We start from the raw sequence: 27,500 nt of genomic DNA, 5'->3' as shown, positions 1-27,500 counted from the left end.
AAGGTAATCTATTTAAATAATACAGTTCCAATGCTAATATATAACTTATCCTCCTGAGACCTGGACACCTGAGATGAGTGGTTCCTAATGAGAATAAAAGATCCAAACATGAGGACAACAGGTCTAAGTTGAGCACAATGATGTAAAAGGTAAAGGGAAGGGAAACTGTAATGTCCACATACGAGGACGCCAGGTCTGAGGAGTATATGATTATAAACAAGCAAATAGAATCATCTTTTTTAGTTTTTCTAACAGCAAATGATGAGGTTGTGGAAAAGTAGGCATGTAAAGCAGAGAGGATAACCTTGGGGATGCTTTATTACTCAAGCATCTTCTCATGAACCCTCTGATCTAGTGTCTACGCGTGGATAAACAAAGCATGAATTCAAAAGACCCGTTTTCTATTTGCTTGGTTTCTTGTCAGGGGACAAAACGTGACGTGTGCTATCAGACAGCCACAACTCATGCCTCCTGCTTCACTCATGTGGAAAGAGATTGGATTATGAGTGTGTGTCATCAGAGCGTCATTGAGGAGGATCAATAGCGACAGATGAGCGCAGTGAAGTGACGTTTCTCTCCGAAGGGGCCATGTCATGTCCCAGTGCCATCAAACCAACTGTCAGGCAGCGCAGATGTCCAGGCAGTATGGATCAAACTCAAGCCCAGAGCAAAAGGCTCTCTGAATTATGCACAGTAGAAGCGTTGGATCAGAGTCCTGGGTCTGAAGTGATGACCCGTGTCACAGAGAGAAAGGGTAACGTGTCACGTGGATTCCTCTGCTGATTACTGCTGAGAGGCTGCGGACCTGATTAGGGACCAGGACATCAAAGAGACACAAATACCACATGTGTAGCAGTGAAGGAGAGGAGCAGGTCAGGGTGTGTGTGTGTGTGCTATAAGGATGTACATGTTCTTTACTGTAAAGCTCCTGTAGCTAGTCTCTGTCGCACACATCTGCATGACGGTGATGGGAGAGGTTTGTGTCATCCACACGTCATACTTCCTCCAACACAACAGCAGCTGATAATGAGACAAATCTAATCCTCCTCCTTATCTCTGCTCAGAGCTTTCATTGATCCATCTTCTTCCCATGTTACTCAGTATTTCTCTGGGATTTGGATGCATTAGAGGACAATCACAAACACTGAACACGAGCTGAGTGTCAACATGCAGCCGACTCCAGCACTCAGAATGTGTGGAAACTTGATTGAACACCAGCACAGCTCGGGTCTTAATACGGATAACTTCACCCCCACTACTCATTATTCCTCCATTCTTTAAATTGGATATTCACAGTAATATTAGATGTTATCACCACAGGAGTGAAGTTTCCTGGGTCACTTCTAGGTATTGAGGGTTTTAACAATGTTCCACTCAACACCTGAAGCCTTTTAGAGACCTTTCTTTCTATTAATTTGTTACATCATAATCATAGAATTGTGTAATAAACGGTGCAATTGTAAGCCAATCACACAGCTGACAGCAGCCTGCACTTTCAATTCAATACAATTACAAGACAATCTATTCCCTTTCTTTACAATAAGTGAGGGGGGGTGGGGGGGGGGGCACACCCACAGACACACACTTCCACTTGATGCTACAGGAGGGATTGACTGGTAATCAAATGTGAAGACTAATGGGCTTCTAATGTTACAGAACATCACAACAACAGTTAAAAGGCACAGACCCACAACAACACTTCTACTAACGGCCCTTCTGAGTTAGATAACGCAGAGCCACGAGCTGCAGGAGAGGAAACCACAGTGTGGGGATGTTCCATCTCTGGCTCTGTGTTCTCAACCTTCTCTGAGTGGAAACAAAGGGTTGGGGCTTGGTTGGGTTTAGAAATGTCAGGCGATCTGTCTTTCAGGGATGAAGAGCCGGCCGTGGGGGAAACTCGTGTTTCCTCCAGAGAAATCAATAAGGGAGCTGCTGTGATTTGATGTGGAGAAAAGAGGGACACACAGGTTTAAGCAGAAAAGGGAGAGAAGGTAGCCGCTCTGAGATGACCAATGGATGTGTGAGCCATGAGACACACGGGACACACACACACACAGGTTCAAATCAAACAAACCTGGATCATTCTAAGAGATCTGTGTTAAGAGAAACACCTCGGCACGCAATCTATCCATATTGATCCCAGCTACAGAGCCTGGAGAGATCTCATCTTTGAAAAGCCTGCACAACTTTCCTTTGACAAAACTTTCTATAATGCATTTAGGTTCTCTCTTAAAGTATTAAGCTCTCTGCTTCTCTCCTCCTCCTCAATCCCACAGGTGTAAATGAGTGGAGGATTGTGTGTGTGTGTGTGCTATCTGTGGCAGGTCGGAGGAGTTGTGATTTATTTCCATAGCCAAACCCGACCGACACACTGACAACCCGGATTGTTCCACAGCCGTGATGAATGCCCCATAAAGCGAGGCTCCCAGCCTGTTTAACTGCTCAGTCTGGATCCACACCGGGACGGGGGAGACAAAAGCTAAACGGGCGATCATAGAGTCGCTCCCCGCCGCTCTCATTTCCACATTAAAGCCGGAGCGGCAATGGAAGACGACTTGTGATCCCTGCCAAATTACAGCAAATGATCCTTTCATGTTTGCTTGGTCTGATGAAATGTTGAGACGGAGTTAATATCCCTGTGTTGTGATAATCCTGCACGGAACAATGAGGACGAGTCATTAGCCCGCACCCTAATGGGTTAATGAGCTGGCTGAGGATCGGTGACATGCAGACATTAGACAGGTAAATGAATGAGGACACAATTACCTCCTTACCTCACCTGAGACGGCCTGCTGCGTCTGGGGAACAATGCTTTGTTATGAAGAGCTCGTCTCTGTCTCCTCCCTCTGACCTGTCTATTCTCACCTGAGTCAGCACGGCCTATGTAACACACCTGTCTCACCCCGGGAGACAGAGTGAGGTGTACGTCTCACTCCTGCCTCCTCCCCTGTCTGTCCTTCCACCGCCTCAGACACCAGAGCTGACTGACAGCGCCCCGGGTAACGAGAGATGAAAAACAAGCAGATAAATCAGTGTGTGCCCACCCTGTGCCCTGCCTGCACCCATCGCTCTGACAAATGTGCAGCACCTGCACACGTTTAGGCCCCGACTCAACTCCCCTCTGTGGGCGGATGGGCCGGGAGAGGAGGTGGCAAACTGTGTGAGTGTGTCCGAGTGGAACAGGGACACATTTACATCCGTGTCTGAATCAACCAGCTCACCTGCTTCAAGTGAACAACATGGGTAAGGCATGTTACAAGAAAGACTACTGGACCAGATACTCAAGCCAAACTGACTCACATGCAGACAGTGTGTTGAGAACTCCATAGATCAGTTTAAAAGTCAACAAATCCACTATTGTCAATTCAACTTCATATAAGACGCAGCCGTGGTTTAACTATTTGTGGGAGGGGCCTCAGAGGACCAATGTTATTCTACAGTGAGTGTGATGAAGACGTCCTTAATCTTCCTCTCACACACACATCTTCATGGTGAAACTGCAGGACGGCCAGAGAGCTGATCTATACTCACAGGTGTGAGATATTAACCCTTAAAGCTGCAGTCAAAACACTTTGAGCTTCCGGCATCAAGCCCCTCCCCCCTCTCTCTCAGTCATTACATCACAACGGGACCTCAGTGTGAGGAGGGAGCGGGATGTTTGGCAGGGGCCATTTGTCAACCCTGCAGCACTCATGGCAATTGGGCCACCTGACAAAAGCTTAAAGGCATATTATTCTATGAGGTGTCCCCTGTGTGTGTGTGTGTGTGTGTGTGGAGAAGCCACCGCCCCGTGACTTCTCCAAACGGCCATCTGTATGTGGCGAGCAGGAGGAGGAGGAGGAGGAGGAGGAGGATGAGGAGGAGGAGGAGGGGGGGAGAGAAATGAGAGGGTGTGATCCAGTTCACGAGGAGTGTCTTATGAAATGATCTCTGTGCCTTTTTACAGCGCTGGGCTCGAGCCCCCACCCTTCTCTTTCCATCTCTCTCCCAGGCTGAACATTTGTCTTTCCATTCATGGGTGAATTTGTATTCCACTGAGATGGGTTCCTTGTGGCAGGTTGATGGCTGAGGGGGGGGGCAGGGGGTTGGGTGCAAAGTCCGCATTCATGCTTGCTGTTTTCCATCTCATTGCTTGGTTACAGCGCTCGACCCAGAGAGACAATACAGCAAATCAAAGCCTTTTCTTACTTAAATATGCTTTGTAGTTAGATTGAGCCCCTTAAGGAGCTTGATGAAGCCTTTGCATCGATCAACTCAGAGTACTTTCGTGACCGGAGCATTTGTTTAAACCTTATTTGGCCTCAATTGGCCTTTTTCCCCCCGTGATGATGATGATGAGCTGCTCTTCAAACCCTGTCTCCCCTCTGGAAGCCTGAGATATTTCACCTCATTTAATCTCATCTAAGAATGTCAGTGCACTTCCTGTCTGATACGGACCTCCTGCTCTCCTCTTCCTCAGCATGCACCCACCCATGCAGAGCCCCGGTGTGATTGGCCAGGTGACTGTTTATTTATCAACACTCTATTAAGTTGACATGGCGACCGGTATGATGAGGTGAGCCACTCTGCCTTTAATCAAATTGAAAGCTGAGGAGCTGTAATCAATGGGGCTATTTACATAATGTCAGCCTGCTAAAAACAAACCCTACCACCTGTTCTGCTGTTAATGCCAGTGTGGCGCTAAGTGGAACATCAGCTGACTGAAGGGAGAGCTGGTTTGATGCAGCGGCCATGGATTGATGTTGAGGTCGCTGCTGCAGCTCTTTCCTCCTTGGATGATCTTCATCCATTTTTAAAATAACATGTAAATTGCATGGCAGCTCGGGACAGAGATCCAATCCACACACACACACACACACACACACACACACACACACACACACACACACACACACACACACACACACACACACACACACACACACACACACACACACACACACACACACACACACACACACACACACACACACACACACACGTATGCAGTCTAGCAGATCAGCTTGAATTCTGATCACTAAGCATTCTGCCTGCATTTACACCTTGAATCATGAAGCAACAAGTTATCTATATAACATCTATATGGATAAGGAGATAGCATGTTAGTGTGAGGAGTAAATGTCAGCTGAAGTGGTGAGGAGTCAGGAATATGGATGACTTTAGGAGAGATATCAAAGAAGCCATCAATCAGCCAGTGCCTCCAGCTTTTCATGGCTCTGTGCACTTTCATGCAAATTCACCAAAATGCTGCACTTTCCTGTGATGCTGCATAATTTCACCCATTCCACCGCATATTTACCACATCATATTCCATCTTAACAAAATAGTGTGAGAGGAAAGGGCGGGAGCAGACTGCTGCACTCACACTCACACACACAGCTGCTCCCTAACTCATTCAGCCTCTCAACTCTCCACAGCTAAGACACACAGGGAAGTGGGGATGTGAGGATGGCAACGTCAAACAGAAGTGAAGACACGGTGCTGTTGTTTTGAATATGGAACATGTTAAAGGCAGAGGCTTGGGCAGTAAGAGACGTTAAACAACAACAACAACAAACTGATGTGCATTTCTGTTGTGTCATTAGATCTGATGTGAGCTGGATGAAGTGTTCCCTGTGATCTGACCCAGTCTGCCTGCCTGTCTGTCTGCCTCTCCTAAGCTCTTTCACACCCGTCTGGTTGATGACGAGCAGGCCGGAAGGAATCTGAAATTGCAATTTTACTTTGTCACAGATAATTAATCCAGTCAGCCGGTAACCTTCTGGAAAACAATAGCCGAGTAACTCCGACCGCTCGGCTGACATTTAAAGTGTTTGTAAAGCCGTCTACCCTTTTCACCGGCGCGGCGGCGGCGGCGGCGGAAGCAGAGGTGTAGTCGGTCAGGATATACAGTTTGGTGGATTTACTGCTCAGGATCAGGAACAGAGTGGCAGAGAGGCTTCCATGTGGACTTTAACTGTAAGTAGCAGGAAACATGAAACATGACAGGAAGCTTTACGCCTCTGTCAGGGCAGAGCAGCGCTACTATCCCTGACATAGATCACAACTTATTCACAAAGATTATACTGAAACAGAAAGCTCATCCTGTTTCCTCTCTAAATAAGCATCAAAGCCGTATTTTGTTTTGACTGTGGCTCCAATTAAAGAGCGGAACAACAAGAGGACCAAAACATGTCAACACATGTAAGAGAAAGATAAACTAACTGAGAGGATCTGAGCTGTAGAACGTGGAGAGAAACACCTACACTTTCATTTGTGTCCTCTAACTGAAATTCACCATTAATAAAACAATGTGAGCTTAATTTAGAAGATATTTGCTAAATGCTGAGCCTGATACTGAGCCTGATTACTGTCCTCAGTCTCCCTCTCCTCCCTGATGGCAGAAACCAAGACATCAGCCTGTGTCTCAGGGGCAGTGAGGCGTTCAGTGTCTGGCTCAGGAACACTTCCACAGGCTCTCTAGGAGGATTCTGGATCTGAACTAGCAACCTTCCAAGCCCTAGACGACCGCTCTACCATCCAGAGCATCGGATGTGGTGGCAGAGCTGATTGAGGACAGAGTTAGAATCACTCAGCAGCTCTCTGTCTGCATTCTCCTCATTCATTAATAAAACGCCTGCAAACAAACAACAAATCTTGACACTTGCTTGTTCTCCATTGACTAAAACCTATATGATGAAATATTCATGGGTCGCTATGGTAACAAATGATTTCTCATGCCAGTGAGTTTTCAGGCGAGGGAGGCTGGGGTCTCTGGGAGAGGAAGGAAGTCACACCTCCAGTCTTTATAGATTCCATTGTTCCACTCTGTTATTTCTAGATGTGCTTATCCAGGGCTTTAGTCTTAATTAAAGGAGAGACTTTTCTCAGGAGGAACCGGTTTTGCTGAAGCTTCTCTCATTTCCCTCTGACTTCTCAAGTGTTTAACGTCTCTGAACCAAGTTTCCCTTTGAATCATCTGAAGTCTCATGTTTGGTAACTCAGGATGAGCCCCTCTACCAGGACACACACACACGTCGAAAAAGAGCGGCCTCATGCTAAAGTGCTCTGGGGACAGGAGATAGAAACAACCTCATGAAATGGAATGTGGCCAGCTGGGATTTGAGTGCCGTTTGGAACAAAGAGGTTACTGCCAGGATTGGCGAGGGAACAATCTACACAGCCAATCACACGAGCAGGCAACAAGCAAACAGTGTGTATGTGACACACACACACACACACACACAGTATTGATCCTTAATGGATGTTTATAACACCTACAGAGCTCTGAAACACACATCTCCATCACAGTCACTGCTTAAAATAGCAAGCTTACATCCAGCAGAGAGAGAGGAAGGAAGACCAAGATTGTCCTAAAGAGGCTGGACTCTGCAGCTGCTTCATAGAAACGTATCAATAAGAGAAGTTCATTAGGTAGAGGAGTGTGTGGAGAGGATGCAGGGGTTAATGAGGGGGCTCTGTTGTTGAGAAGTGGATATCTTAAACCCAATATCTAATCACAGAAAGGATAAATACTTTTCAGAGACAGCGGTGCTAAGAGGAGTAAGGATAGACTAAGTGATCAATAACCCTTACCCTTAAGGGGGCGGTGCATCGCAGGAGCACTCAGCTTAATCACTCAGCGCTCCTCCGCTCATAAAGCCCGGCCCTAAACAGGGACAGGAACAAGTGGAGACCTGTGGCTCCCAGGCAGCATGAAGGCAGGGCAGTGATGAGCTTCACTGGACCGATACCTGGAGTCTCCACAGGCCCAACACAGTCGTTACTTAGGTTGTTACTTGTGTTGTGTTGTGACTGGGAGTGTCAACAAAGCGCTTTGTGTAACCGCCGTAAAACTGAACCACTAAAAGAGAGGGGGAGTTTACAGTGTGGAAAACGACTGTGTGTGTGTGTGTGTGTGTGTGTGTGTGTGTGTGTGTGTGTGTGTGTGTGTGTGTGTGTGTGTGTGTGTGTGTGTGTGTGTGTGTGTGTGACAGAATGAGCTAAGTGTAAGCAGATTGATGCAGGTTGAGTCCAGGTGCCAGTGTTATTGGCCGGCCAGAATAAAACTACAAATATTGGATAATGACTCTAAACAGCAACGCATTTAAATGAAAATCATAAGGGAGCTGAGGCGTCGGACCGAGTGAGCTCAGCTACACACACACACACACACACACTGCATCAGACTTGGTAAGTCATCAACAAGTTGGTATCAAAATGTAAAACAAACAGCTTTGGCCTTTATGATCATTAAAGATCACAGAACAGAACTCTCATCTGTATTCAAGTGTGATGTTAGAGAGCTGCTGAGGCATTAAGAGCATCAGACTGCTTCATTCATGAGAAACACAGCCTTGACTAGCCTGTTAGAGGATCAAAATGGTCTGAGGCTCATCAGCAGGCACATAATCAGGAGGTCCAAGGCCTCAGTGGTAGCTATGGTAACACATGATGGACATGCCGTGTTCCTCATTTTAGTTTGAAGTATTTACTGAAAATAAGGACGGCTGCATCTCAACCACCTTCAGCCCAGACTTCTCTCTCTGAAGGATCCTTCACTGGAGGAGCTGCACCTCAGATCCTCAAACATCTGGACATCATCTCATCCACAGAGGTAATTGCTCCTGATGTCTCCATTTCTGTGCTAATTCTATTTCCAAGCATGATCAACTGTGTCACTTCATCTGGCAGATCCTTTCCTCCTCACAGAAGCAGGACAGCCCCAGCTGACTCATCAGAATGCTGGCTGTGCCGAAAGGAAGGCTGGGGATTTCAGCAAACAAACACCCCCAGTAAATCAGAAGTCATTTCAGAGGAGGATCACAGATGGTGCGAGTGAAGAGCGCTCCTACAAATCCTCCGTCCCCAGTGAGATCGCTTCTCCCAAGCTGCTGTCGCACTTGTCCAAAATAGCTTGTAGCCCATTAGGAATGCAAATTAAAACATGGCTTGAGACCCATTCTGCTGCTTTATGTACTAACGGACATGGAGACTTGGAGACATGGAGACATGGAGACTACAGAAGCACGCATTCAGCTGGACTTCAAACATGGAAAACACTTTCATGTGAGTAATAAGTGGAGTTGTGTTCCAATGAGAAGGGTCAAAGAGAGACGCACACCACAGGGGGCTGTTCCAAGCTGATAAACATTTTGCTTGGATGCCATGATTGCTCAACTAATTTCTTCAGAAAAATTCATGAGAAGTGTTGTTCATTTAGTAAAGAAGTAAGGAAAGTTCTCTACGGAGAAGGAGAGGGAACAAAACACTTGATACCACAAGCACACACTTGGATACACACACACACACACACACAGAGACTCACCCCACTGCAGAGGAGCCAGCTGCAGGTGCTCCAGGACCAGCTGGTTGAGGACTCCCTCTACACTGGCCTCTCCACTGCGCCGCAGAGACGGGTGGAAAGGGTTAAGGACCACAGCATGAGGAGGCTTGGAACAGTTTAATTTCAAGGATTAGACATATACATTATACAAACATGCATGGTATCTATGGTTTAAGTGAAGTAGTAAGGAGATGAAATGGTGTTGGTGGTGAAAAGGCTTCATCATATTGGAACAGAGTGGAGACTCCAATCCAAGGCCAAAGCCATCTGGCCACAATTCTAAGGACTAAGTAACAAATAAGTAAGACCTGTGACACGCCAACACAGTTCGGGTTGGTAGACCTGCTGGAAAGAACTGCCTGACAACCGGAGACACGCATGGACAGAACCAAGGAACAATATGGGCCAAAACAAAAACTGAAATAAAGAAAGAAACTGGGAAATAAAAGAGGAGGGAGACAGGAGAGATGTCAGTGGAAAAAAAACCCAATAAGTTTAATAATAATCCAAAAAATAATACAATTTTTACAAAATTGTATTTATTCAGTTTGAATAAAAACTTTTTTGGATTTGCTTTAGTTGGGCACTTTGAAGTTTTCCCAGGGAGCAGCTGGAACCAGCACATGGGTGAAACTTCCTCCAAGATGCCACATAATGTGCTTCTGCAGCTCAAGGTTTCAAATTCAGACTCTAGGGACACGCTGATCCTCATACTGGGGGAAAGTTTGTGCTGGAGAGACTGGGAGTGAAACCAGAACAACTTAAACCAGGACGGGAACTGGAGCTGATAGACTTCGCGGTCCTAAGGACTGAGAGGAGCAACGCCACAAGCACAACACACAGCTAATACATTTTTCATTTGCCATCTCTGTTGTCTGCCTAATGTATCATTAATATAAAATGTCCTTTAACAGAATGTGAAGAAAGCCTTTAATGGGCCCTATATGAATAAGCTGTCATATAAGCTTTGTGATATTACTCATTTAGCTGCAGAGGGTTCATTGTGTACATGGTGCTGTAACCTCACAATGCTAAATAGATGATTGGCTACGACGCTTGATATTTGTCTGCTGCATCAAAACAAATATGGCTGTCAGGGAGCAATTAGCCAGATAATATGATACGATGAAACATTGCTGATCATTTACACAGCTGCCATTTGGAATAATGGCTGGAGTGAGCAGCAGCCACAACACTGAGCCCGTCTATTAACCTCTGAAAGGGAGGACAGGGTGTGTGAGGAGGGACGGTAGCCACAGGATAACACACTGGGCCAAGTACGTCCTACTGGGCTCCATGAATGCTATCAAACAGAATAACACACACACAGCATCTCAGTCTCACTCACATGGACAAAAGAGCTGAGATGTTTAACCAGCACAGTCATCAACAATGAGGCTTTAACGGTCTGGAACAGATGCAAAACATGTATCAGACCATGATACAAGAGAAGCTATCTCACTCTCACCTATTCAAAGGATATTGTGTTGTCTATTAGGGCTAAACTCAAATGCCAATGTAACAATTTGAGAACTGCAGGTTCATTCCACTGTTGGATGAATAAGGAACAATAATAAGGTAAAATCAAGCGGATTTCTTTTCTGTGTCCAGAGTTTTCTTTGCAGTATTGGATTTCCTAAAGCCCGGGGGGTTACAACATGCAGTTAGGGCCAAAGTGGCTCCGTTTACCTTCATTGTGCGGTTAAAGAAGGGCTGCAGCGGGCTCGTACAAACATCAGTCACATGGGTACTTTAGCCAATTATGTGCTGTTTCCAACATGTCAGTTTCCTGCCATGGAGTCAGACAGCCATGGTAAAGAGAGCGTCTGGGGATTTCCTCTTCACTTGTGTGTGTTGGGTGTTGATCCTAATGTTTGGTGATAGAAAGGTGAGACGCTTCAGCTTGTTTCGCACGGGAGCTGACTGAGACAAAGACGTATCTGAATCGACAAACAGCAGGGGCAGCACTACACTACACTACACACACACCAGGTAGTGATCAAACAGTGTAGCACTAAGCAGAGTGAAAGTGAATCTCCTTACTCTGCTGCTGCGGCTCTGTGAAGCTGCAGAACACAGCTTCAAAAAGGAAAATGTTTGATCAAAAAGGTGACATTTACGAGGAGGAAGTATTCCAATAAGGAGTGACTGCCACATTCAGCTGCAGTGCGTTTGGACACCAGACAATTAGACTCTGTCCTTTCCCTTTTTTTGTTTGTAGCCCAGCGTCTGTTGGGTTAGAACCAACAGTTTGGCTGGGAAGTGTAAGAACAGGCTTGATGGCTTTCATAGGCAGTCAATGCTTGTAAATGCAGGGTGGAGAGTTGCTGCAGGGTTCAGATAAATCCTGGATGTTTTCCATTTACTGCTGATAGATGTTAGTCAATTAGAGTTTGGTGCTGACCCAATTTACAAACCGCAACTTACATTATTAAAGACATTGATGATTTCAGTAAACATGATTCATTTCCTCAGGTTCCTTCAGCTTTTCTATTCCCATCTGACCGGATGGTTTAGGAATAAATCCCATCATCACAACTATAAAACATTGGAATAGTTCCCCTGTGCTAGTGTCAAAGTGTGGTATTTGTCAGGTGGTGTGTGTTCTAACCAATGTTCTGGTGCTCCTGCTTCGTCCCTCTCCATGACCAAGTGTATCCACACCCCAGCAGATTCACTGGGATTGTTTCTGTGGACCAGATGATGTTGCAAAGTTCACCATCTTTGTGGCACAGCTCCAGTATTTGTCTCTAGATGACATCTCCACTACAGTCTGCTGCTCTGCTTGTTAAGAACCTGCAAATTACACTGGGAATTGGAGCAGCTTCCTGTAGACCAGGCACTCTATGCATGCTGACTAGAAGCTATTTTCAGCAACACTCTTCACTGTACTGTTAATTACTGAGAGAAGGACTGGAATGGGGACAAGAAGGAGCCGAGTGTAGAGGTGCAGTGATCACCCTGGGGAGAGACGCACAAAGAGGGCAGGACGCTGACAAAGATCACAAATGCCACGCAAGAACTACAACCTATGGGGAAATGGTTTGACTCGCATTGCACACCTGACACGTGCACACAGACACACACATCACTCTATAGTGCAGGAGCCACAAGTGCTTCTCCAGACGCTCTCCCATCTGTCAGCGGATAAAGCTCCCTGCTGGCTGGGGGGCCCTCCAGATGTGGGATCCATCTGTGCCGTATCAATAGCCTGACTGATAACAACAAACAACAACGTTCAGGAGACACGGCCCTGCTGGATATTTGATTGACCCGTTGAAACTCCTGGAGCTTATGAGCCTGAGACACACTCAAGTACACAGCCAAGCGAACACTAGCATCTCTACTGAAGCCAAACACAGCGTCTGGTATCTCTATATAGGTGCTAATGTAGATGTGAGTGGTGGAAGGATATGATGCTCCAGCAGATGCCCAGTTTGCTGTTGATCTGGCAGCCCTGGGCGCGAAGTCGCTCCTCCTCCAGCTGTTTGGGATTAGTGAAGCGAGCCGTCTCCTGGTCCAGCTGCGGCAGGCTCTCAAAGTCAAACTTGTCCACCTGGATGGCCATCCTGCAGGAAGAGACAGGAGAGGCACATTGGAGTTACGCAATATACTTGATACTTTCTGAAGTTACAGTTTTGTGGCTCAGAGAGAACCAGAGCCAGCTAGTGAAGACAGTATTGATCCATGATACAGCTCATATTAGGCCAGTCATCATAATATCCACCACATTGGAGGTGAAAGGTCAAATACATCAGCAATACTCAGCACAATTACACTGAATAATAGTATTAGCATAGTCTACACAGCAGTGATGTTTGAGTGGAGTGTTCCTTCATAAACTCACATATTTCTATCCTGAAACCTTAATCCATCTGTCTCTATCTATTTCCAACATCATAATCAATAAAATCTTGCTTACAAATGATTCCTAGTCTCTACCAACATCCTGCTGTCTTTGTCTTTGCACTATTGCTCAGTAGGTTTAGTTTGGTCTAACCCTGCACATCTGGGTCCAACACTTGAGTGCAGAGTGTGTCTATAGTGGATTTGCTTGTTGTTATCAGAATGTTTAGGTGTACAATTATTGCAAAGAGCCACTCTCCAGTATTCTCCCCCATGCCCATTGGATGCACTCTTTCATTGAGTGCAGAGGTTCCCTGTAGAGTTTGGAGAGCAATTAGAATTCAGCTCAGTGGACAGAGATGCTGCTCTGCCTCTGCAGCTTACTCATCCTACCAGAGAGCACTAAGGACATCTGCTGAGGACTTCAGCAGTTGTGAATGTGGGCTTGTCAATAAGTCAGAAGCAGAGCTGTCACGTCCATGGAGCAGGGCTCATGAGTCTGGACTCATTCTGTTGTGAAAAATGCCGTTTGTGTGACTCACCCAAACAAATTAGTCACACTGTTATGTGAGCCAAATCAATCCTGAGAGAGCGACATGTTCCTGCTTCTCTGGCTCCTTTATAATTGGACCTGGGTCTATTATAGCTTCTGTTGAGGTAAATTCATCCGGCTCGGAGTAACTTTGACAAAGGAATGGATCATTCAAACATGCCAACATGTCAAGAGCATGAACATTACATTACATTACATTAGGGTCATTTAGCAGACACTTTTATCCAAAGCGACTTACAATAAGTGTGTTCAACAAAGGTAGATAAAAGAACTTCAGGTCACAAAAAATCGTAAGCGCATTTCCTTCCTAAACCAACAGCTAAGAGCATAACTAGAGCTAGAGTAGAAGTGCAATAAGTTAGGTACTATGATGAATGAGAAAAAAGGACAAATTAGAAATGAAAGATTAGAAAACAAGAGCATCAGAAGAGCTAGGACAGAGTAGGTGATGTCCTTAGAGGGAGGATCCGGGTAGTGTTTCTTGAAGAGATGGGTCTTCAGCCTGCGGCGAAAGATGGGCAGCGACTCCGCTGTCCTGACATCAGTCGGGAGATCATTCCACCACTGAGGTGCCAGAACAGAGAAAAGCCGTGACCGCGTCGATCGCAAGCAGGGGCCGCTGAGCGCCGGGGCAGCCGGCAGAGCGAAGTGGTCAGCCGGGGGTGTAGGGCTTGACCATAGCCTGGAGGTATGAAGGAGCTGTCTCTTTCACTGCCCTGTAGGCTAGCACCAGAGTCTTAAACTACAGGGAGCCAGTGTAGAGAACGGAGAAGGCAAGTTGTGTGGGAGAACTTGGGGAGGTTGAACACCAGACGAGCAGCAGCTTTCTGGACGAGCTCCAGAGGTCTGATGGCGGAAGCCGGGGCGCCGGCAAGGAGGGAGTTGCAGTAGTCCAGGCGGGAGATGATCAGCACCTGCGCTGCCTTGTCGGTGAGGAAGGGACGAATCCTCCGGATCTGCATGAACGTGTCACCGAAGCAAGGTTTGTCGAGAACGACAGTTGGTCGTCCAGGGTCACACCCAGATTCCTCCCAGTCCGAGTAGACGTCACCACGGAGTCATCTATGGTGATGGCCAGGTCTCGGTGCGGGCAGCCCTTCCCCGGGAGAAACACCATCTCAGTCTTGTCCGGGTTGAGCTTCAGGTGGTGCTTCGACATCCACCCCGAGATGTCTGCTGGGCACGCAGCGATGCGCGTCTCCACTTGGGTGTCGGAAGGAGGAAATAACAGAATCAGCTGGGTGTCATCAGCATAGCAGTGGTAGGAGAAGTTATGGGAGTGGATAACAGAACCAAGAGATGTTGTGTAGAGGGAGAAAAGAAGAGGGCCCAAGACCGAACCTTGCGGAACCCCAGTGGTGAACCTCTCAGTGTTACCTGGTAGGAGCGACCTGTTAGGTAGGACGCGAACATGGAGAGCGCAGAGCCAGAGACACCCATTCCCTCCAGAACATGAGAAGATACCCATTCTCTTCTGTTCAGTAAAGGTCTGTCTTCACCCTGAACTGAGCCGAGTACCCCACAGTCTCTTACTGGTGTCAGGATGAATGATAGGCTTCAGCATGGTCCCAGACTCCATCAGAGCCTTTTTTCAAAAATAAGGAAAAGGGTCCACAAGCCGTTTATTTCACCGTGTCATGAGTCATTCAGTCATTTCCTCCAGAGAGAAATGTGAGTTTGTGGTGGGCAGCTGAGTGTAAATGACCTGAACATCCATCTCCATAGGAAGCCAAGGTACAGGAAAAGGTTTCTATAAAGCAGAGTCTCTGAGTGTGACTCAGTGTTTGGGGCTCGGCTGCTTTGACAGGAAGCACGCAGACCGATGCAAATAAAGGATTGTTCAGTGAACACATTCAAAAGCTGCAGAGCCACGAACACGGCTGCTTCCCCTCCGCCTCATAGGTGACACATGGAGCTATTGGTGCATGTTCTCTATGGATCCAACCAAGTTCAGAGGCCGTGATGTCTCCCAAAGGAGTCATGTTCTGATGCACTAGGAGGCGAGCTGGGCTGGGCAGAGCTGTGTGATGTTATGTTTACAGCATCTAGTATGAAAATGATGAAGCACCACACAAAGAGATGATGTGACTGCATAGGGAAAGCCATTATTAAAGGGTGAAAACCAATTGGAGGAGAAGCTAGGATTCTTTATGCATGTTGGAAGTCTCTACAAGTAATCTCTCATTTTGTTTGCTTACATTTTAAACTCAAATCAACAGAGGAACATCCTGCTGTTGTTTTCCCTGCCTTACCTTTAGCAAGTCATTAATGAAATTAGACTTGGAGAACAAATATCTTAATGAATCCAGAGGCAAACATACATCAAAGCAGATTGGTGTACAAAAGGCAATGCAATTATCATTTCACAGCCTGTAGAACAAAGCAGAACACAAATTAAATAACTATTAAGATTTAGGAACAAAGAGGAAAGGGAAGCTTCTGCTGTCGCCCCGCCACACTCAGACACATCTGCCTTTGAAGATTAGTGGCACTGGGCTTATGTCACTGACTGAAGTCCCCGTGTTCAAATGGGCGCTGCTTTTCATTCCCAGTCATCTTCAAAAGCACACGTTGCTCTCCGAGTCTAAAAATACTTCCTTTCTCCGAACGGACCCTCAATGGAGAGACGCCGGCTTTGACGAGGCCTGGAACTCATTCTCTCTGGCAAATAATGACTGAAGACAATTTAAATATGAAGTGATGTTGAATGTAACGTCTTTTTAAAGAACCAAACCAAACAAGCGAGAGTCAGAGCAGAGCGTGTGTTGTCCTGCTGCGAGAGAGAGAAACAGAACTGCACTGTCACGTCTCCTTAAGACCGTCTGGGGGAGAAGGGGGAACACATTAACCCACTTTCTGCAGCGGTCCGAGTTGCGTAACATATTGTTATGGATTCCCATTACAGTTGTAAGACAGAGTCGCTTCATTACAGCAATCTGCCCAGAACGAGAAGAGGATCCATACACCAGGGGGAGAGGGGACGGGCTTCTAAATTGCTCCGGACATTAAAAAGGATGCAATGCAATATATGAGGTCATTAATCACTTTGGAAATTAGACATAACACAGCAGATATTGGTGTAAAAACTCAACAATTACTTTCCATGGCTAGTCCTGACTCAGGACACAGTACACACACATTCTCTCTCACTTTTATCATCAACATTGATTCAAAAGCCTGTAATGTGAATAAATGGGCCTGAGGTTTGAGTCTCTTTCATCCTGATGCTTTGGTTTTTAGGGCCTGAAACATAAAACCACAGGCAGCCAGCTCTACCAAACAGATTCCAATAAGCCGACTGACTGGAGTAATCTAGTGGATGGCGGAGAGAGAGGAGCACTAAAGAGTTGATGCAGAGCTAAAAAGGAGAGTGAATATTGCATTGATCTGGTGGCCGGACTGGATTTCTGTGAACTGGTAATCGTGCTGTAAGTCTCCTGGATGTGTGAGTTAGCAGATGTCGCCATGGATACATAAATGCTGATGGCAGTTCAGGCTGTGTGTCTGCAGATTATTTTTTGGGAGATTTGTTTGCTTCCCAGAGGAAAAAACAATCACTATTAGAGCTATACAACGAGTTCCTGAGACAATCTGCCAACTAATAGGCAGAGGAGCTAAGAGTCCATAAAGCAACCCAACAACCCCAATGAGAGATTTGTACTCTGGCTCAACTCATTGACATTGATTTGATTGTGGTCATATCTGGAGAAGGATCCGGCCCATTACAAGGCTCTTAACACAAAGCTGTGCTCTGAGCTGGGACTGCTGAGGAACATCTCCAGGCTTCATATCCTGTCTATCTAAACCTCCATGCCTCCCTCCAGCCACAGATGATAACAGCCTGCCTGGACGTCTTCCCCTTGTTGAAAAGCCAGAACACGTATACAGGAGATTTGAGAGGATTGATGATTGATGGCCTGGTTGGACTCTAATGTACTGTACGGCTTTGAAGAGGGGGAGGAAGGAAAGACGTGCACAAATCAAGGACCTATGGAATGATCAATGTTATTTGTGTCCATACTTATGCAGGTAGAGGAAGATAGAGGGTAGCTTCCTGTCATCTCGTGTCAATTGATGAGGCTTTGTGTTAATGATGGTTTGGATTGTCCAACACTGCAACACTTTGGTGATTGTGAGTGAAAATGGAGAAACAGGAGACATGCAGGACAGAGAGTGATGCTTGTTCTGCACCATCTCCATGGATTTACCAAAGAATCATGTACATAGATAAAGAATATTACTATAATACACAGTGTTGTAAAGACAAGGTAGAGCTCAGTTGACCTGTGTGTCCTTAATAAAGAACAGGGAGGAAGCTGTGGGTGCACCTCTTGTCAAATCATCACTGATAGTCATCATGAAGATATGTTTGGTTCTGTAACTCACATGACTGAAGAGTTACTCTAGAACATAATCTGATTCCCTTGTGCAGAATCACCAGTAGCACATAGGCAGCCTCTTAAGTTTGATCTCCTCTCAGGACAATTTAAACTAAGGGCCACATTGTTATTCTGTTAGTAGGAGATTCAGACTTCAGTGCAGGAAGACGTTGGAACACTGATATGAGACAGTTTGGTTGGAACTAGTTTGACGCTGGTAAACCCACAATTACAGCCACATTGTGTTAATTAAAGACCAAATCACTCAAAACTCTGAGCGTCACAACAAACCCGCACTGTGATAACTCAAACTCATTTACAAAGAATCCATGATGTTAATTAGTGCACCAGTGTTCCATGTCATTGTTAAGGTTGGAACAAAGTTAGAGCCCATGCATGCTAATGAACCGCTACCATTCTTTATGTGGACTTGTCTTCTGTAAAAACACGAGGGAGAGACAAGAAAGAGAGGGGGCGAGAGAGAGAGGGAGAGAGAGGGAGCGAGAGAGAGAGAGAGAGAAGCAAATCATAGAGTCAGACGTTTGATAGGCGTAGCGCCACTAAAATGTTGGGAGTTCAGATCAAATCTCTCCATTGATCAGTGATAAGTGATTAATCAATATATATATATTTGGCTTAAGAAACACAAACGTCTCCCGCAGAGAAACGACTGCAGCTCATTATGTCTTTAAGAAGCGCCACGCCAAGCTGATGATGTCACCGCCAGCTAGAGATCACTTCCTGTTATGTTGACTAAGTGCAGCTGTCCTTAAATCTGGCACCATGGTCTTAATTACTGCCAGCCTTCAATAAGTTACAGCTATGAAGCCTGAGTCTGTTTAATGGCTGTAATATTATCAGCTCCCAGTGAAAGGCCCTGCTAATTAAACGCTGCGTTTCCTCTCACACAATGTACAGGATAACCACATTAAGGTGCATGTGGTCCCTTTCATCAGAGCGCCGCACACACGTGACCCGCCTGAGCTGCAGGGTCTGGAACCACAACCACACACACAGCAAATCACAGCCAATTAAGAGACTGCAGGGTCCAAGAAAAGAGATCCAGCATGGATTCAGACGCCGGAATGAAACCTTAACGCCACCATAAGGTGTGAAAGTAAACAAGCAAAAAGTGAAAATGCTAATCAGAATGTGAATTATGCTCCGTGAGTCTGAGACAGAACAGAAATCATCAATCATTCGCTCCGAGCATTTATCAAAGTCCCTTTAAACGCCCGTGATTGTGTCGTGTTCTAAGAAAGAAGCCGAGAGAGAGGAGCGAACAGACAGAGTGTGCCAGCGTGTGTGTGTGTGTGTGTGTTTGGTTATTTTTAGCTCACGTGCAAAAGCTTAAGGGCGGAGATCCATAGAGGGCTGAGCAGAGGCAGGCAGGCGAGAGCGAGAGTCTATTTTTAGACTGCGGCGGCGGCGGCGGCTGACTCCACGTAACCCTTTTACTTCCAGCGGCTGCAGAGGCAGAGGAAGAGGCAGAGGCAGAGGCAGCAGCACTCCATCCACATTTGTCTCGCTCGATATATAATGTGCTGCAGCAAAAACAAATCTTTACAGCCAATTACTGGCTGTGTAAAGGTATTCAAGAGGAGTTCTGTGCAAAGAATTCTCCATCACGCCGTCTGTCATTGAAACGGGAGGTTGGGAGAGTAATTGCCGCGGTTGAAAGAGCGAGCTATTTCTGTGTGTGTGTGTGTGTGTGTGTGTGTGTGTGTGTGTGTGTGTGTGTGTGTGTGTGTGTGTGTGTGTGTGTGTGTGTGTGTGTGTGTGTGTGTGTGTGTGTGTGTGTGTGTGTGTGTGTGTGTGTGTGTGTGTGTGTGCTGTTAAAAGGCCAGGAGCTTTGTGAATAATGACACAGCACTGATTTGGTAAACGATATGGAGAATACAATGCTGTCAGATACGCAACAACATAAACACTCAGGTGGAGGACATTAGAGGGGATTGGTAGACGGGGAAATAATACAATACAATATATTAAATAATACTAATGTGTGTAAAAGGAGGTGAAGTGGCTGTAGGAATAAAAAAGGACACGCAGACAGAGAGAGAGAGCATGTGAGCTCAGCAGTCCCCAGAGAGCTTATAGGCCACCAATGCCCACAGGAATCACATTTTTACACACAGAAAAATGTGTGTGTGTGGGGGGAAGAAACACCCCGGCTCCCACAGATACTGAGGAAATGTGATGTGGGTGTGAAAGTGAGTCCCAGAGCGTGGATGAGGAGCAGGAGCTGCATGTCTCAGCAGTCAGCCCTCATCACTGTCAGAGCACACTGGGCCTGTTCCCCTCCTCTCCACAGACACACAGCCGGCTTGTTTTCATTACACTTGATATTTAATGCTGAGAGGATAAGCCCGTTGAGCGAAGAGACACAGTAAGAGGAGAGACCACACGGCTTCGGCCCTGGCATCCAACATACGTGTGAGTTATTAGAATAACACACAGCCCGTGAGTGTTCACACTGAGCAGGGACGGATGCTGAGGGGATAAATGACTATAGATGCTCCGCTGCCATAAAACAGGTGGGGGGGGGGGGTGTGTGTGTGTGTGTGGTTACCATGGAAACTAGCTTTGTTTGAAAAGCCCGTGCAATGAGGCGTGTCTGCCTTTGTGTGCGCCGACCCAACAGAGCCAACAGGCATGGGGAACGGAGAAGAGATTTGGATGAAATGAGAGAAAGTGCCGCTGCAGCCGGAGCCAAGCCCCCCCCTGGTCCTGGTCCACCATCTTCTTGGCCGGCTCCACAGAGATGATGGTGGATGGCAGCGGGCGCCAGACAGTGCTGAGGGGCTGATGCTGTGATGATATGTAAAAAAAAAACCTCCAAAGACCTGGACCCCCTGGGAGGCACAGCTGTGGTGTGGGAGCGGGGAGAGGAGGAGGAGGAGGAGGAGGAGGAGGAGGAGGAGGAGGAACCCTTAGAGGCAACCTGCTGCTGGCAAAGGAAAGAGCAGCACTGGATGACATTCAAGAGCATCCAGGCAACTCAGGTTATTATTATTATCATAATGAAGAATGTGGAGAGAAAACACAGTCAGATTTGTTGCCACAGAAGTCGCCGGAGCTGTTTGGTTGATCTAAAAACGTGAGTGGCATAATAGAGAGGGAGAAAACTGAACGGGCCATTCAAGATGGAGCAGGGGAGGATCTGAGTGATGCAGAGATAGCATATCTCCTGAGAGAGGCTGATGAAGACTGCATCAGGAGGAGCAGAAGAAGGGCGTCCTCCTGCTGGTGATATTTATCCAGCTGACAGAGGGAGCGGTGCCTCGGGGTCGCCTGATAATGAGATACTGTTCAAACACTTCAGATCCTAATCAAAGGGAGAACCAACAAAAGGAACTTGACTAACTGGCAGTCCAACGCGTTCTTACAAGGTTTCATGCGAGTCGCCGGAAAAACTCTGATATGAATTCAGATTTACAGAAACTTTAATTTGATCAGCCGCTTCATAATTTGCTCATTAGATGAAAGATTTGGCCCCTAGAGAGATCAGAGCTGCCTCACACTACAAATCACCACTCTCTTTATCTGAAAAGCAAGATAGGGAGAGTTTGAATGCTGCTTCTCTTTATACGATTCAATTTCCAGTTTTCTATGCTTGAGGTGAGCAAAAAGGACAGAAAAGAGAATTTGACAACGCTGCTTTGGAAACTTCCACGGCTCCAACTGCTCAGAGAAGTGGGACACTACAGTGCTGCTTGGTTATTGAGCAGAAAACCTGATGGCTCGCACAAATAGAAGTTCATGTGCGTTCTATGGACACAGCAGGGGGTCAGGGTCCTGATCCTCAAGGGGTTAAGTCCTTTTAAAAGACAAGAATGAATGATAGGAGAAGATGAAAGCATATGTTTGGTCAAACTGTCAGATTTCCTTTCATCACATATTCTTAACAAACAGGGACGGAATGTGTGTGTGTGTGTGTGTGTGTGACTTTCTATTCAAACATAACCAATAATAATGGATCTGTGTTCTCACTATTTCAATTCTAAACATTCTATTTCCCCCCTTCTCCTTTGCTGTAGCTACAGAACCCCGTGGTTTCCTTTGAAATGCTTTGTTGTGGGGAAGGAGGTGCGCCTGATTGACAGAGTCATTTTAGCAACTGTCGGATAGAAGCATTAGCTTCACGAGGCCCTGGATGGAGACTCTAGCAAACATCTTGTGCCCGACACCTCATTCATCATAGAACACAAATGAAATATGGAAGGAGAGGGCCATGTGATGTTGAGAGAAGATGAGCTGCAGAGACAAGAACAATATGGGTCAGCAGATGGAGATCTACAAGAGCACCGCCTCCTTTCTTACTGCTGAAGCCTACCAGCTGTCAATCTATGGGGTTGAATAAGTATTAAGGCAAAGGGAGCAGGAGAGGGGAACACACATGTACACACACATCCAATCCCATTTACTCTGATAACACATCTCCTCACACACACTGTAGGAATGAAAAGCAGTGTGTGGGAAAACATATTTTTGCAATTTTAAAACACTTTTCTTTTCTGTGGGCCGACCCAAACAATAACAATAAGGTAGCTGTAAAGCTGGTTGATCTTAAGGCCTTATTCCTGTACGAGGTGATGTGGAGTGATGTGACTGATGGCCTGTTGGCTCTCTCAGTAAAGATCCCCATCCACCACCTAATTCCACCCACATACTAACATCCCACCCCTGTGGAGAGACGGCCTGTGAGTCAGCGGCGGTGCTCCTCTGCTCGTGGCAGAGGACGCTCAGGAGAGAGACGGTGCTGACAGGAATCATAATTTGCCACGTTCAAGTGAAATGGCAAAGCTGAGAAGGAAGAGAGAGAGAGACGCTGAGGTAACTACAGAAATGAAGAGGGAGTGATGATGTGTGTGTGTGAAGGGTGAGAGTGTGCTCTGTGGGCAAAGAACAAAGGGAGAGAAAGTGACAAACTGGAGTGCTGCCTTAGGGCTGAACTGACACGGAGGAAGTAAGCAGGTAAAGTAAGTAAATCAATGGAAAAACAGGAGGCAAGCAAGCAAGGAGGCACTGCAGATATGGAATCCTTCATCTGGTCCTCATGCTGACCCTGGACATGGCTCCACTGTTCTGAAGGGCCTAAATTGGGCATTTTTAAGACTGGGAAACGCTGAGTGCAATAGGTTATGTTGTCCACTGGGAAGTCTATTGAATATGACGTAAGGAAGCATCTGAGGGAGCACACGTGACTCTGAAAGGCCCATTTCAAACCCAAGGGTAGGCTGCCTGGAAGGAAGCTGTCAGGGTGAGAACTGAGCTCTGTCAAACATGGTTGGTAGTAAATCATATGTGATGGAAACCCATGTTTGGAAGTATGTGCATCATCTCCCTGTACGTTTGTTCCACTGACCTTTGACATTCGCTGGCATGGAGCACCAGGTCCTGGTTGTTCTTGGCACTGACGGTGAGCTCGTGTTCTGTGGAGTTGAAGATGTCCAGCAGTAGATGGCACTGACGGGTGCTGAGGACAGACAGACACACAAGGACTTACAATAGGTCCAGACACACACATCCTGCTATACAGGGGCTGATCCAGCTGCTGTTACAGATGTGGAGCCCTCATACCAACCCCAGACACATTTCACACACTAAATAAATCCTATTTATACAGGAGGAGGCACGTGGCACAGACAGGAATAGCTGCAGCATGTTGTGTAACCAGTTGTGTCCTGTTGCATATTTGATGTGTATGCCTGATTGAACTTACTTATGCTTACAGTTACCATTATAAAACACACACACACACACACACACACACACACACACACACACACACACACACACACACACACACACACACACACACACACACACACACACACACACACACACACACACACACACACACACACACACACACACACACACACACACACACACACACACACACACACACACACACACACACACACACACGAAGAGCAGACACGGTGTGAAGCACTCATCAGTCCTTGTCATAACATCAAAGGTGTCCGTCCTTTCATCCGGCCCACAGGCCCGGCTGTAGCAGGCTCGCTCTCCCCCCTCTCTCTCTCTCTCTCTCTCTCTCTCTCTCTATCTCCTCATCCTCCTGGGCCGGCTTTTCTCATGCAGATCATAAGAGGGCCAATTTGTGATTTAGATCAAGACAGGAGAAATTTAGCTGGATATTCAAAAGGTTAATTTTATCCCCAAGTAGGTGTTCTTCCTCCTCTGACTGATGAAAGGCAGGGAGAGGATCTCAGAGCAGAAGAGGCACAAAGGGACAGGCCAGACTTTCTGATACAGACTGTCTGATGTTATACAAACACTTTCTGTTGGCTGTTCCTCTCCAGCTTCTCCTGATTCTGCAATCACAGGCTTTTATGAAAATTCAACAAAATAAATTCCTCACTAAGCAGAATGGAATTCAGCCATCAGGTCACCGACACAAACGGTCAACATTCACATGGAAGGAACAGGGAAGTGGTGATGCAGCGTCAAACAGAAATGAAGACATTGTGACGTTGTTTAGTTGAAAAGTTGGGATCATAAATATATTTAAGAAAACTATAAATACGAAACATCTCTCTTTGTTTCTGCATTCTCATAGACACAAGAGGAGAGTGGAGAGAACAGAACACTTTCTGACCGATCAAAGCTCTAGGAAAACAAAGAAAAACTCCCTGAAACAAAAACCTCAGCATGGAAGGAAAAATGTCAGTAAAACAGTTTTTTTTCCCCTCCAAATGTAAATGGAGCTAAATCAAAGTGTAGCCCCCTCCTGTCAGGACGGAGCCGTACTCCACAGGCACAGAGACATGAATCCACTGTTCCTCTCCCACAGGACGTTCCCATCTACAGAGACATGTGGGGCTTTCATGCCTCAGCTTTGAACGACCACAACCTCCAGAATCTGAAAAAAGGGGTCTGAAGCATCCATTTGTCCTTTCTTTGAGACAAATGCAGCCCATCAGCTCGGCCGTTCCACCCCGGATCGCCAGATATCTCCTCACCTCTTGAATCAAAGGGTTAACGGATGCTTAGGTTGAGCTCGTGCACGGTCCTAATAAACTGCTGTGGCAATTAAAGGAGCATATTTTTAAAGGCCCACCAACGTTTCTTTAATTGTCTCTTTGTCTCTGTTGGGGGAGAAGATTAATGGGGCTGAGAGGAGCGAGGTAGTGATTTATAGGCCGGAGCGTTTAGCTGCGGTGATCAATCAGACCCAGGCCCAACAGTAAAAGCAGAGAGGAGAAACGTAGGCTCATGGCTCATGCACTAAGTACCCTCCACAAACTGAAAGGGAAGAGGCAGAGGTGTGGATCTGGATGTGGATGTTAAAGAGTCAGAAGAACCACAGCAACATCTGGACTCACATTTAAAGAGCGGCCCACAGCTCCATTGGCGAATAGCTGCAGAGTTTCAGCAGACTACAAGTTGACGACAAAGCTTTGGCACCGGACTGAAATGAATCATAACACTGAATCATTTTGATAAGTATTCTGCTGAGTTACTGCACGGAGCGGCGAGAACTAAGCCAAATAAATAATTCAGAACCTCCAATAGGCTCGGAAACTATTTGTCTCCATTTCAGTCTGTGAATTTTTAAATTCCTCTCCAATAGAGAGAGAGAGAGAGAGAGAGAGAGAGAGAAGCAGAGAGAGCTTAGTTAACCCAGATGTACCAAAGTGGATACAGAGCAGACGCTCCTTTACACTCACTGGACACTACAGTATGTATGTATTTATCACTATGCTTCAGTCTGAGCGTAGCAGTGAAGTAGAGGAAGAGTATCTCCCTGTGTGGACGAGGGGAAAAACACATTAGAGAAAACAGCAGGTACAGAAAAGCGAAGAAAAGAACATTAATGTCACCGCCAATTTCTAAGTTGACCTCTCTCTCTCTCCTCTCTCCATGAGCCGTGGTATCAACGTGTTGCTCTTATTGATCTGAGGCCCGGTCTCTCTAAGGCTCCACGCTGCGGTTCATCCAGGTTCCAACAAATCCAATAAAAGCAAAATGATGTGTCGAAGCTCCGCTGTGACAACGAGGACGTAATGAGTCGGGCCGGGCGACATCGTGGCTTTGAGGCGGTGGGTGGTGAGACAGGCACACGTCACAGAGGAGGACGGCAAAAACCCAAAGATCGATTGAGCGAGGCCCACGCTGCAATCAATCCACAATCTAGGATCAATACGTGCTGATTTTGCAGCTGGACTCTGGTACAAAAACACGACATCGTCCCTGCAGTCACAATGTTACAGCCGTAATTAGCAGGGCTGGATTTAGAGAGCTGCCAATGAGGGCTATATTTAGACCTGTAAGGCAGAAGGAGAAAGCTAAATCTGCCTTCAGGTCTATTTAAATATCCTGCAACCGATCGTTATTAACAACACGGAACGACTATCTTAGAAATTCGTGGCTTCTTAGCTTGGCCACTGAAAATGGCAAAGCTAAAACAAATTTTAAAAACATTTCTCTAAAAATTAAGACATTATACAGATGTTGTGTTTAGCCTGTTCATGACTGATCTGTATGTAAACATGCTAATCATACTTCTATAGTATGAAACTAGGGGACATCTACACTGAAATGTCACATATGAAAGCTAAACATGGTCAGACTCCCTCACCCATCAATGCTCCAGAGGTCTCGTGATGCAGATTGGTTTATTTCCCCCAGCAGACCTGTGACATCCTCCCAGGGTAACAAGATGCTGAGTGAACGGGATCTTAACAGCTCCTTGTGATGTAAGGAGCACGAGGATTCACACATTGAGCCTCTCTGTCACTTTCCTTTACAGATCTCTCACCTCAAAAAAGGGTTTAGCCATGAAGTGGGACGCCCGTGTCCCAAAGGAAGATGGCCGTTAGTCCTCTGATTTACACAAATTTAAAAAGGTCAAAGGGAACGCTAATAGCAGTGTGAAGAAGAGAACGTTTTCACACACACACACATTAATCTGACATTTACTTTATACAGGGGAAATGTGGTTGAATTCTTATCTATCTACATTTGTCGATTTTAGAATGAATTTCAAGCGAAAAGTGAATGTGAGGAAGCACAAAAGAGTGACATCAACCACAAAACAAGATAGCAAAACGGGGAGAGAGGTATGAAAATGGAGATACACTGAGCCGGTGTCATTCACAGGGTAGGAGAGGGAGGAAGAGTGGGAGGGAGGTGTAGTCAAGTAAAGACGTTCAATACAAGAGATGCTGAAAGGCAGAAACAGGCCGGCATGAGAAAAAAATCAGACAGAAGCAGAGAGAAAGTGTGTGTGTGAAGTGGAGAGAGGGCAGAATACATGATGCAGTACACACAGGGTGATGAAGACGTAAACAGACAGGTGAGGGAAGAGGAATAGCTACACGGAGCAACAGAGTCAGAGTGAGAGCAAGACAGAGAGCAGGAAGAA

At 46.3% G+C, this 27,500-nt stretch overlaps 1 protein-coding gene across 2 annotated transcripts in view; it reads right to left on the bottom strand.

The window, feature by feature from the left end:
* Positions 1 to 27,500, bottom strand: part of trappc9 (trafficking protein particle complex subunit 9) — a 110,524-nt gene that overhangs the window by 26,406 nt on the left and 56,618 nt on the right. For both annotated transcript variants that reach the window (XM_076171580.1, XM_076171581.1), the window contains 3 exons: positions 23,472 to 23,582; positions 12,742 to 12,894; positions 9,308 to 9,399 (listed from right to left, as the gene is read on the bottom strand). In XM_076171580.1, coding sequence (XP_076027695.1) covers positions 9,308 to 9,399; positions 12,742 to 12,894; positions 23,472 to 23,582 — 356 coding nt within the window. The remainder of the gene's footprint in view (positions 1 to 9,307; positions 9,400 to 12,741; positions 12,895 to 23,471; positions 23,583 to 27,500) is intronic.

Source organism: Genypterus blacodes, unplaced genomic scaffold, assembly GCF_046128005.1.
Source record: "Genypterus blacodes isolate CSIRO-AG114 ecotype Tasmania unplaced genomic scaffold, CSIRO-AGI_Gbla_v1 ptg000258l_1, whole genome shotgun sequence".
Taxonomy (NCBI): Eukaryota; Metazoa; Chordata; class Actinopteri; order Ophidiiformes; family Ophidiidae; genus Genypterus; species Genypterus blacodes.
The sequence above is the reverse complement of the archived record's forward strand: the minus strand, read 5'-3'. Positions and strand labels throughout refer to the sequence as shown.